Genomic DNA, 13483 nt, shown 5'->3' with positions numbered 1-13483 from the left:
TAAACCAAGTTGGGATCCAGGCTTGCCTGGTCTATACACCTTTCCAGAAATGGGGCGCTGAGTGTCCGAAATAGTGATGTTATAAGGGGAAACTAGGCCTTATGGTGGAGGGACAAAGGAGATAGTCATAGTTGACCAACACACTTGAATGCCTTTAATGACGGACAAGGGGAAAAAAGTTAGTTCCAATGCAAGCCACCAATTTCGGGAAGCATGTATACTGGGTGCAGTTCCAGTACACTTCAAAAACCCTGCGGTAACGAAGGGATAAATGAATTTGATGCATTTTCACAATGTTTCAGATTATCTTTGATGTAGTATTATGTACCAATGGTACACCTGGTTTTTCACATCTCCCGAATTTCACAGTTTATAGTTGGTTTCGAAACACCTATCATTCGGAGAGAAACAAATTTAAGAATCTAAGATCATCTAATCAACATGATTAAGAAGACTTTTCATAGCTTGACAGCGCGCTCAAAACGGCAAACTCGGAGGCTGTATCTACCTCTATTCAGCATTATGCAGTTTCCGTATCTGTAGGAGATTATGGATATCTTAGCGCGAATATGGTTTTGATAGATGTACAGTAGAACCTCTATGAAGGACACCATCGGGACTGACAAATGCTGTCCTTAATAGAGAGGTGTCCTGATTAGAGAGGTCAAATTGAATGGAAAGTACCAATTTGGGACCAAAACTAGTGTCCTAAATAGAGAGGTTTTCCTTAATAGAGACGTGTCCGCTAAGGGAGGTTCCACTGTATTTATTAGAAAAAGTATTATCGGATGTCAGTGACAGCTCCTGTTGAGATGAATACCCTGTTGTCAAAACTCATTGATCACCCCTCTGCGATGTTTCCAATTGATCAATTTATATGTCATCTCCAGGTAAGGCCATTCAACAATAAATGCTTGTTTGTCGTCACTCAACCTGATGATATCAACGTCGTGATTTGCACCCTTTGGAATCAAGTGCAGCTGACGTAACAGCTGATTAAATTAGCTTTGTCCTTTCTTGAACCCTTTCGCTATCCTCCTTTAACCCTTTTACTACCACAGGGTTCTAATGTTTTGTGCCATTTTCAGCTAAAAAATCATAAGACAGTTATTTATTCATCATCATCATCCATCACCATCCATCCATCCATCCATCATCCATCATCCATCATCATCCATCATCCATCATCCATCATTCATCATCCATCATCCATCATCCATCATCCATCACCATCCATCACCATCCATCCATCATCCATCATCCATCATCCATCACCATCCATCATCCATCATCCATCATCCATCACCATCCATCACCATCCATCACCATCCATCACCATCCATCCATCATCCATCATCCATCATCCATCATCCATCATCATCCATCATCCATCATCCATCATCATCCATCATCCGTCATCCGTCATACGTCATCCGTCATCCATCATCATCCATCATTCATCATTCATCATCCATCATCCATCATCCATCATCATCCACCATCATCCATCATCATCCATCGTCCATCGTCCATCGTCCATCATCCATCATCAAAATCCATCATCCATCATCCATCCGTCATCCGTCATCCGTCAATCACCAATCACCAATCACCAATCACCAATCACCAACCACCAATCAACAATCATAGTGAAAGTTGATTGTAACCCTTTTGGGGCTTCACCTAGTTTGTATAACAGCAGCAGAGCAGTAATTTGGGTGGTTGTGTTTCAATTAGAAACGTATTTCCCATCAATTGTCAATTGTCAGCGTCATTGTTTGTTTTCTACAATTAACAGCCACTGAATGCACAAAAACACAAATGCGCGGTGAGAGACCAGGTGCTTAATAAATTCACAGGAATCACAGTGACGGATGTCTTTTTACTAATGTTTGACTTGTAGTTGAAATATCACAATTCATCTTTCCACAGTCGTTTTCCATCCATAGCCATTGTCAATTAAGCATATACCCATGGAGCGGGCAAAGTTGAAATGTGATATACCTCAGGCATGTCACCTACCCACTCCCATACCCAATGCCATTGTCGAAGCAAAGCCAGGCGCATGGAGATGCAGAACGCAATTCCAACTGAAAGAATAAATCAAAGAGCAAGCGCAGCTCTGGCCACTGTACATATTTTGCCCATTCTGGCATAACCGTTTATATTGATGCCCACTGCATGTTCCTTATCACACAGGTCAGGGTTTCTCGAATAGAACTAAAATAGAATAGGCTAATTATTAACCCCCCTGCTAATACCCAGCACCATGGACCAGGTTCAGTGTACCGTATAGCACTACATACGTGCTGGAAGCTAATACTGATGTGGCAGGGAGAATGTGCGTGAAGTTTGTGTATGCTTTTGAGAATGAGCGGAGCTCTCCAGTCGACGTGCTCTCTGCAAAGTTGTTATTTATTCTAAAACCACGAAGATATTCGACGTATGACACCCTCAGTGACACTCTTACATATGATCCACACCTACGAAGCCAAACGTTGCAAGAATTCGTCACATTTCCAAGACCCAATTTTGAAACAAAAATTACCTCCTAAATAGCGGCCACAACGCGCATTATAGTATAGATATCATTGTCATCATCAGTGGGGATCACATCAGGGACCTCCTGACCGCTAGTCCAAAGACCCAAGCCACTACACCACCGTGGCTCCATAAGTGAAATCTTATAGCGGGCTTCATCACTGGCTGGGTGCCTTTTTATCAAATTGTGTAATTAAAATGCATGAAAAGAATAATTCATGAATGTTATTTTGAATTAGATGCAATTATCTCTGCTTACTTCGATAATTACATCAGTAGTCAATTACTGATGATTAATTGAATCAATTAGTGGGCATTTAGCAATGAGATACAGTTTATTTATATGTGATGGTTGGATTTTTTCCTCTTTTTATGTCCAACTTACTTGATTACGCAAGGTTTTTTTGCTTCTTAGTCTAATTGGAGCCCGGGGGAGACTGCAGTGTTGAGGCAGACTTAAAGGGGGACTATAGGCAGGAGCAGAGGGGCTAATTTGGCCAACTTCAGGTGACTTATATACACAGTAAGGGCCCTGGTTCATGTCAGATTCAGCACTAGATATATTCCTCGTACAAGTGTAAAGCATTTCGACTTACTGTGAGACATAAGAGACCCCTATTTGCAACTTCATGTAACTTTATCTTGCCCGCCCAGCTGCTGCCTATATTGTCCCTTTAACAATTACGTACTATATTGTATAGGAATTGTGAAGCACCCAAATGTAAATCAGAATGTGTGTGTGCTGCATTGTTGCATAGAAGAAGGTATCCTATTGCTTCAGACCTGGAGACTCGATAATGATTATCTGTATCTTATCTCTCAATAATGATTATTTGTATCTAGTTCAGATCGTACGGAATGACTGCTAAGACCGTGAAAGATGTGAAATTAGGGTAGGTCAGTTGTGACCAATACTGTATGATCACCTGATTAGAAGATGTGTCTAGGGATAAGATGTCCATTGGTTTGCATCAATAACCTTATCAGAGATTCTCTATCGGATCCTCTTCAAGTTGCCTCTCCTGGTATATAAGATTTTAAATAGACATGCACAAAAGTATTTCGATGGCATATTACGACTATAGGAAAATCCACAGCACACGTGATCTTAAAACCTTGTCCAACTTTCTGTGAAGAAAATTCAGCCAGATTTTGAAAGATCATGGTACAGTGGAACCCCCCTTAGCGGACACCTCTCTATTAAGGACAACCTCCCTTTTAAGGACACTAGTTTTAGTCCCAAATTGGTACTTTCCATTCAATTTGACCTCTCTAATCAGGAAACCTCTCTACTAAGGACAGCATTTGCCAGTCCCGAGGGTGTCCTTAATAGAGAGGTTCTACTGTATTTCATCCTGTGCCTCTGTGCTCCTGTGGCCCTTTGCTTTGCAGCCCCTGCACTTGAAACTCAAAACATCGACACTTTCAAATGTCGGCTTAAAACTTGGTTGTTTCCAGACCACTTCGGCAGGGTAGCACCTTGATCGGGCTTTGGAAAGGCGCTAATGTTATGTATTCTTATCATTATAATCGTTTATCTTTTCAGGAGTGATAGGCATCCCTGGCGCGTGTGTTGGCATCCTAATCGGTGGTTATATTCTCAACCGCTTCAACCTTAAGCCTAAAGGAGCGGTTCAGCTTTCTCTCATCCTAAACGGCTCAGCTGGCATGGGCTTCATGTTCCTCTTCTTCCTCGGCTGTGACAACATGAGACTTGCCGGTGCCACCCTACCCTATCTCAACGGGTAAGTCGGTTACTCTATCTCTCTCATCCTAAACGGCTCAGCTGGTATGGGCTTCATGTTCCTCTTCTTCCTGGGCTTTGACAACATGAGATTGGCCGGTGCCACCCTACCCTATCTCAACGGGTAAGTCTGTTACTCTGTCTCTCTCATCCTAAATGGCTCAGCTGGTATGGGCTTCATGTTCCTCTTCTTCCTGGGCTTTGACAACATGAGATTGGCCGGTGCCACCCTACCCTATCTCAACGGGTAAGTCGGTTACTCTATCTCTCTCATCCTGAATGGCTCAGCTGGCATGGACTTCATGTTCCTCTTCTTCCTCGGCTGTGACAACATGAGACTTGCCGGTGCCACCCTACCCTATCTCAACGGGTAAGTCGGTTACTCTATCTCTCTCATCCTAAACGGCTCAGCTGGTATGGGCTTCATGTTCCTCTTCTTCCTCGGCTGTGACAACATGAGACTTGCCGGTGCCACCCTACCCTATCTCAACGGGTAAGTCTGTTACTCTGTCTCTCTCATCCTGAATGGCTCAGCTGGCATGGGCTTCATGTTCCTCTTCTTCCTGGGCTGTGACAACATGAGATTGGCCGGTGCCACCCTACCCTATCTCAACAGGTAAGTCTGTTACTCTGTCTCTGTCATCCTGAACGGCTCAGCTGGCATGGGCTTCATGTTCCTCTTCTTCCTGGGCTGTGACAACAGGAGATTGGCCGGTGCCACCCTACCCTATCTCAACGGGTAAGTCTGTTACTCTGTCTCTGTCATCCTGAACAGCTCAGCTGGCATGGACTTCATGTTCCTCTTCTTCCTCGGCTGTGACAACATGAGATTGGCCGGTGCCACCCTACCCTATCTCAACGGGTAAGTCTGTTACTCTGTCTCTCTCATCCTGAACGGCTCAGCTGGCATGGGCTTCATGTTCCTCTTCTACCTCGGCTGTGACAACATGAGACTCGCCGGTGCCACCCTACCCTATCTCAACGGGTAAGTCTGTTAAGCCCGCTACACACAAAGATTTCTCACCAACTTAGTTGGCTTTAAAATTAAGAACAGGTGCACAGGTGACTGGAAGTTGAGAGTCGTTCACCCACTCACACGAAAGACATAATCCCAGCAATATTTAGGTCCTGCACGAAATATAGGCCAAAACCTTGGTCAAGGCTGAGTGCAAATATCTATTATTTCTGGCAGGGAAATCTTAGATCTAGAAACATGGCTGCCAATGATTTTGTTGTGTACAATGAGAGGAAGAAAAAGAAGATTTTATCTATTATTATTAGCTCAGCTGAAAAGCTGAGCTATTCATATGAGTAAATGGTAGAATGAGTGTCCGTCTGTCTGTCTGTCTGTCTGTCTGTCTGTCTGTCTGTCTGTCTGTCTGTCTGTCTGTCTGTCTGTCTGTCTGTCTGTCCGTTAAACAGGCACGTTTCAAAACTATGGCGGATAGGTGATAGATTTTCCCTCTGAGGCGTTGAGACCCTTCAGGACTCCTGAATAGACCAAATGTGGGTCCGGCAGGATGAGCGGTTTGGCCACTAGGTGGCACCGAGCGAAATTTTCCAAAAACTTTTCCAGCAGCTGATTTCTCAGTTGGGGATCATGAATCAAATCTAATTTTATAGAGCAAAGCTTTCTCTTTCATTATCAATAGGCGTAGTTCATGAATTTCTCACCAGGTGGTGTTACTGGCGCAATTTAGTGAGCACCCCCCAAGAAGAGCATTTTAAATTTCGCGCGAGTTATCCCACGTCCAATCACACATGCAGCGAACGTCACGTCTCGAGTCTGCGCAGTTCAGACGTAAGGAGACCATGCTATGGAATAGATCGCGTTCTGTCAATTCAGAGGTAAGTTCTCATTAAATTCACAATTTCATAGGCGATAATATTTGGCTGCTTGTGTTATTGCATGTTGATGATATTAGGGAAGGCTTGGATTGTTTAATTGGATGTGATTAATTTGAAATAGTTCGTCGACGATCGTTGAAAAACGATCTGCGAAATGCAGCTTGGTTGGTCTGAGAAACGATGTCAAAGTCCGGCTTTAAATCATGGATTTCTCAACAAATAACTCTTGTCACATAGCAGAACTAATGTGAATAAACAAGACAATAATAAACATCGTTCTGATATCATCGGGTAAGGTTGCCAATGTACATAAACAGTGTAATTGAGGATCGACGCCAGCGATTTGAAATGTCAACAAACAATAAATGCGATATGATACACACTGACACTTGCACACTGTACATAGCACAATGCTTCAAACGGGGCCGATTCATCACTCTTATCACAATGTATTCCCAATCATATTAATGAACTTCCTTGATCATTCGGCCCTAGCGCCTTATCAGTTGTTGTTGGCCTTGTATTTGATATAAAACTTGGCTAGCTTACCTATTCTATCAAAATTAAAATGTTATCTCCTCATCATGTTTTGCAGGACAGGAATGATCTGCAGCTGCATTTGAACATATTTGGTGACCACATCTCAAAGATGACCAAGAGAGAGGATCGAGCTATGACTTTGCACATCCCATCGACTTCGGTGTTCACCAGTGCAATCATCAGAAGAGCCAGGCAATTCTAGTATTCAAGTATTTCATTCTGTAATACTTACCTCAAAATTTACTAAATAAAGAAAACCGCATGTGGCAGTTGGTTAAAAAAATCAAGTCTATCTGTTTAAAGTTTTTACTTGCTATCATTATTATCAACATTTCAATGGTGGCATTCTGCTAAGGTTTGTTAAGAGTTTCACTTGACTTAAGCAGGGTGTACACTAGTAAAATATTAGCAACATTTTACCAACATTTTACCAACATTTTACCAACATTTTTACAACAATTTTGCAACAAGCCCTTCAAGGCCCTGTGTTCACTAGCAACAAAATTGCAACAAATTAGCAACATTTTTACAACATGTTGGTAAATTGTTGCAAACTTTTTAGTGGGAACAAAGGGAAATAGGTATTTTGGAGGGAAAATGGATGATTCCAAGGAGAGAAGATGTGTTTTGAGTGCTTCTGCAGCAATTTTAGCTGTCATTGTTAAGAGACGGAAGAGGCGGCGAAATAACCAAAGAGAATATGGACCAGGCCCTGGATCAAAATGAGGGTGGATGATGGGGCATACCACTGCCTGTTAAGGCCGCGTATCCATAGGGTATGCCCTTGTGTAGTGTGGCGTTATGGCGTAACAGCCTTGTGACCTGGCACTATGCCCTGAGTCTCCATTGGATATTCCTTTTTGGTCATGGTAGGCCTTTGTAGTCCTCATTTCGCAGCGGTCAATCGCGTTTATCCGCACGCTGTCATTATTTCAGAAGACAATTTCTTATGAATATTGAAAATGAAAATACAAGTAACTTGTATTTTCACTTGCAACATCAAATTGACATGTACATGTATATAACAACCTGACTTAAGCAACAAATTACAGGTTCGTGCTTGTTATGATAATCATCAGTTTCGGGGTCCCAGAGTAGTTCCCGTTGATGAACCTCTTGAATTAATTTCGCCTCAGACATTGCTTCCGTGTTGTTCACTCGCAAAAGAATGGACATGTTCAATCCCAATATGGGCCTATATTCCCAATCCACAGTGCATATATGCCCGCAATGTGACACGGCATAACCTATGGGAACGATCAATAACACCAACGAAGGTTCATTGTCCGTGTGGCGCGCCAGGCGGTAAAAAGGGAATGTTGTGCAGGGCACGGAACAGCCTATGGATACGCAGCCTAAAGGAGTTGCGGCTGACTGACAAGCCGTCACACAAAAACTTCTAGAAAAGGTTTCATCACCCTACGAAGCAAGACACTCACTTGAGAGTTGCTATACCTGCTTCTTGTTCAAGTCACATGAACTCCGGTAGATCACATGACGCAAATCCTATTTCTGATTGGCTGAAGAGTTTGCAACATTTTTACAACATGCAACAAAGAATTGCATTGCATTTAATTTGCAACAATTTTACAACATGTTGCAAGACGCGTTTTGCTCTGTACACACTACGCAACATTTTTGCAACATTTGTTGCAACTGGAAATGTAAAAATGTTGCTAATATTTTACTAGTGTACACAGGCCTTTAGGCAATAGTAGAGTTGGGTAGAGCATTTTGTTAATGTTACCCTTTTAGTTAGGGAAACTGGTGCCTTCTGCATTAGGTGGACCCCACTTACTCATCTGTCAGACCGGCCTCACACGTCGGCATTAGAGTTTAAGGTCCAGTCTGCGAGATTTACCCATTTCTACCCAGCCAAAAGCGGGTGATTGGGCTAGTCTCTCCATGTGATTCAATTCGCATGGATTCTTGTGTCCCGGTGCTGAAAGGATCCCTCCACAAGGGCAGACTACATCCGGTGGCACTGAAGTATGGAAGAAAGACAGAAGACGACCAATTTGCGAAAAGGATCATCATCATCATCATCATGGTAACAGCTGAGGATGAATCATGTTGCTGTGTGTAGAATTGATGGTCCAATATAGGTTAGGTTATCTGTTTGCGCACACATTGCAAGGGTGGAGCTTGCTTGAAGTAGATTGCGCCAGTCTACCGTAATTCACTGTTATACATCCAGAAGCTAATATCCTTAGGCTTTGAGTCCTTAGTTTAGTAGAGTTTGACGAGTAATGTAATATATACGAACAACTCAGCTGAGCGCCAGGCCCTTGGGCCTCTTGTTGTAAAAAGTATCAGTGAAAAGAGGAATAGGAGAAATCGATGGGATAATAGGAGGTTTTGGGCAAAATCGTGGATTATGAGAAGGTACAGCCTTGGCGCCTATCGATAAAGAGTCAAAATATGGCCCAACTATGTTTTTGACTGAATCACACGGGGAAATTTCTCCCCCACACTCCTTATATAAACAAAAAATCCTTATATAAACAAAAGATGTCGTTGAGAAATAGAACAAGTCAGTAGTGCAGCCAGCAACTCCAACCAGTTGGGCAAAGTATCAGTTACCTGGTCTGGATTCCTGTTGTGAATTAAAATTCCAACTAAGTTGGTGAGAAGTCCCTCGTGTGTAACGGGCTTTACTCTGTCTCTCTCATCCTAAACGGCTCAGCTGGCATGGACTTCATGTTCCTCTTCTTCCTCGGCTGTGACAACATGAGATTGGCCGGTGCCACCCTACCCTATCTCAACAGGTAAGTCTGTTACTCTGTCTCGCTCATCCTAAACGGCTCAGCTGGCATGGGCTTCATGTTCCTCTTCTTCCTGGGCTTTGACAACATGAGATTGGCCGGTGCCACCCTACCCTATCTCAACGGGTAAGTCTGTTACTCTGTCTCTCTCATCCTGAACGGCTCAGCTGGCATGGACTTCATGTTCCTCTTCTTCCTTGGCTGTGACAACATGAGATTGGCCGGTGCCACCCTGCCCTATCTCAACGGGTAAGTCTGTTACTCTGTCTCTCTCATCCTAAACGGCTCAGCTGGTATGGGCTTCATGTTCCTCTTCTTCCTGGGTTTTGACAACATGAGATTGGCCAGCCCCACTTGACCCTATCTCAAATGGTAAATCTTGGCTTATAAATGCCCTTTTCCAATGGGTGTGTCCTACTTGAGCAATCTATCCAAATGGGTACATTCTCTCAATGCTTTAACTTTTACCTTATTCAAAATGCATTACTTCCCAACGAAGTAAGGATGCCAACCTAAGCAGTTTTGATTTCAATAGCTGTCTTGTTATACCTATGTTACGGGTTAGTCTGAACTTGGATAATGTGTACTGATAGATGCTAGTCTTTGTTCCCCCGTTCGAACACTACACACAGCTGATGAGTAAACCACACACCTCCCCCAGAAGATCTTTAAAACATGTTTTCTCCATCCCTTGCAGTTCCGGTCATCAAATCTTTGAGGCGAACTTCACTGCGACCTGCAACAAAGGATGCTTGTGTTCGCCAAATGATGTCTCTCTAATCTGTGGCACAAATGGAATCACCTATTTTTCACCATGCCACGCCGGTTGTCGTGATTTCTATGGTTCTTTTTCTCAGGGAGTTATAAATATGGTAAGTTAATGCCCCCATCCCCCTGACCCTATAGAACTAGGGCACACATGCTTGTTCCAATTCATCCGGATGACCCCCTCAACTTAGAAAAGACAATTTTCCCACCCACGGCCTTGCAGGAGGTAACACATTATTATTGTGGGTTTGTCGCAATATAGGACACTGTCTAACATGACTAAGTTCGAAGTTGCCTTGAAAAGGGTTAGAAAGACGTAAAAAGGGTGCAACTCTCCCCCACAGTTGGAGAAAGTAAAGAAGGTGTCACTTTTAAGGTGTTAATCGAAAAATTTAGCGACATTCTCACCATATCTGACTAGTATGCTAGTGGTATTGTTTGGATAGCAGTAAACTGTCCAATTTTATTTTCACAGATTTTGTTTTTATAGATATTGTAAAAAAAACTGTGATTTGCAAAAATGAAAATCTTGAAAATGTTTTTTTTTGGAGAAACCAGAAGAAATTCCATAATCTGCCAGGATGAAAGTTGTGAATACTTAATTTTTCCCAAAATTATGCAGATGTAAATTCCAAAAATAAAAAAAGCATGAAAATTTGAGGTTTGTGGTAAGCCAAGAATTTTGCAAAATGCGATTAAATCCGATTAAACTGTTCAAAATTACTGTTTTCCCCGCAAATTGAAACATTTTACTTGTTTTTCTCAGACCTATACGCAATGTTCTTGTATCCTGCCAAGCCAGTCCCTCTCACGTGATGTTTATATGTCGCCAATGGCAACCAGTGGTCCATGTAAAGATGCCTGCCGTACATTACTGCCGTTCATGTTTATGCTGTTTGTTATGACACTGACAGTCTCCGGGACGCAGATGCCGTTGCTAATGGTTACCATGAGGTATGTGCTAAACAGATGTTAGTTGCTGGTGGTTGCTATGAGGTATGTTGCTAGGGAGATGTAAGTTGCTGGTGATTACCATGAGGTATGTTGCTAAGCAGATGTTAGTTGCTGTGAGATATGTTGCTAAGTAGATGTTAGTTGCTGGTAGCAACTATGAGGTATGTTGCTAGGCAGATGTTAGTTGCTGGTAGCAACCATGAGGTATGTTGCTAGGCAGATGTTAGTTGCTGGTGATTACCATGAGGTATGTGCTAAGCAGATGTTAGTTGCTGGTGGTTGCTATGAGGTATGTTGCTAGGTAGATGTAAGTTGCTGGTGATTACCATGAGGTATGTGCTAAGCAGATATTAGTTGCTGTCGGGACCATGATATAGGTTGCTAAGTACAAGCTATTTTCTAATGATGTAGGCCTATGTTATGCCTAATGTCTTTAATTAAATAAGTTGCGCAGAAGAGTATAGTTAGGATAGATCATTTGTGCGGTAGGACGGTGGGGTAGATGACTGTTGCTGAGGTAATCTCAAGCTAGCAGTTCAATTTCATGCTGTTTATCATGGCATTCACAGTGTTTATGCTGTTTTTCTTGACATTAACAATGTTTAAGCTTTTTATCATGAAAATTGAAAGTTTCTTTACTGTTTATCTTGACATTAAACTCTTGTCTACCGCCGACCGCCACAGCGGTCACAATCAAATACATGTTTTTACCGCGCACCGCTTGAGCAGTCGCTGTACAACCGACCTTTCTCTGTATTGTTTGGGATGATCTGGTTTGGCTCTACTGGTGTAAAGTGACGCAGGCATGTCGTCTGCTATACACAGGCAAAAGTTTTTATCCACGGATAGTCGATGTTGATTTATCATGAATGTTCCATCCATGGCTGGCCCTCGTGGATGGAATGTCCGTGGGCTGTCAGTGGTAGTTGATGGAATCTGTTATAGAATCTATGATGGGCCATCATAGATTCTATGATGGAATACAGATAAACTCGGCCAATTTATGTTTATTTTCCATAGGTTTGAATACTGCCACTCTTTAATGCTTTACATATTGTTTTGTGGCCCATCTTGAGTGTCTCGTTTTGGATTTACCAGTTGTAAAACGTTGTTTGTGATAATCATGAACGTTCCATCCATGAACCTCCATGGACGGAATGTCCATGGGCCGTCAACTATCCATGGACAGACACTTTTACCTGTGACCCACTAACTTGACCTAAGTCCTATAGATGGCGCTGCGGCGGCGGCGAAGACAGAGGTTTTGCCAGACGCACGTGGCTGCAAAATACTACCAAAAAGGTCCCAGTATGGAACGGTTCGAACGGCCTGGTAGTCAAGAGGTTAACAGTGTTCATGATGTTTACCCCAGCCAGTTTTACACAATTGTTATGGCCAGTCTACCCAAGATTTTAATGTGTTGATCACATAATAATCTGTCCTATTGCCTCCACCTTTCAGATCTGTGGCTGAAGAAGAACGTGCGTTTGCCCTCGGGATGCAGTTTGTTGTCCTTAGATTGTTTGGTAAGTTGTCAGAAAGTTGTGCAATATCATGACTTCTAAGTATGGATTATTCTCTAATCTATCGGTGATTCAGAAAAAAACTGCCTGTCTTTAAAGTCCTATACAGTCCTATACATGATAGGTGGACTGAGCAAATTTGTCCAAAATTTGTACCCATCTTTGAAAACATGTTGCACATATTCTGTGGAACAGTTTTCAATTTTTTCTTTTATCATTACGAGTATAAACTGTATTATTCCAAGAAAAAACTGGCCCAGATATACCCGCTAATATCTTTTCCTTCCTTTTCAGCATATATTCCTGCCCCCATCCTCTTTGGCAATATCATTGACACAACATGCCTGCACTGGAAGCATCAGTGCGGGGAGCCAGGATCCTGTTTGATATATGATATTGAAGCATTCAGATATAAATATGTTGGTGAGTCGACGTTAAATTCTATCTACTTCTATACTCTTTCTTCTTTTTATGCCTTTACTGTACACTGGCAGGAGTTATTCTTCGGAGTGTTCTGTCATGTAATTCTCCTCGAAGTTATTTCAGTCTGAAGCTATGACTGCCTAATATGATGTTTTCCCAATCAGCTGCTGTGGTTGTAAAATGCTGTATAATGTGTTTTGCAGGTGTGTGTGGAGGGTTGAAGATATTGGGTGCTATCCTCTTTACCGCCGTCTGGTGTTTGATTTGCCGTGCTAATAAAGCTGATTTGAAGAAGACTTCGCCTGTAAGTAAACAAACAGAAACGTGGTCCCAAGAATTAAAGCAAACTCGTACAAGCCATACAATGCCCTTACCGC

General features: G+C 42.5%; 1 protein-coding gene across 1 annotated transcript in view; it reads left to right on the top strand.

Annotated features, from left to right (window-relative positions):
• The window catches only part of LOC135502742 (solute carrier organic anion transporter family member 5A1-like), a 47908-nt gene that overhangs the window by 17755 nt on the left and 16670 nt on the right, over positions 1–13483 (top strand). Inside the window, exons 5-10 of the mRNA XM_064795768.1 lie at positions 4088–4286; positions 10136–10310; positions 10973–11160; positions 12622–12686; positions 12978–13106; positions 13310–13410. Of these exons, the coding sequence (XP_064651838.1) occupies positions 4088–4286; positions 10136–10310; positions 10973–11160; positions 12622–12686; positions 12978–13106; positions 13310–13410 (857 nt within the window). The remainder of the gene's footprint in view (positions 1–4087; positions 4287–10135; positions 10311–10972; positions 11161–12621; positions 12687–12977; positions 13107–13309; positions 13411–13483) is intronic.

The sequence above is a fragment of the Lineus longissimus genome, chromosome 19 (assembly GCF_910592395.1).
Source record: "Lineus longissimus chromosome 19, tnLinLong1.2, whole genome shotgun sequence".
Classification (NCBI taxonomy): Eukaryota; Metazoa; Nemertea; class Pilidiophora; order Heteronemertea; family Lineidae; genus Lineus; species Lineus longissimus.
Note: the sequence above shows the minus strand (reverse complement) of the source record. Positions and strands in the feature narration are given on the sequence as shown.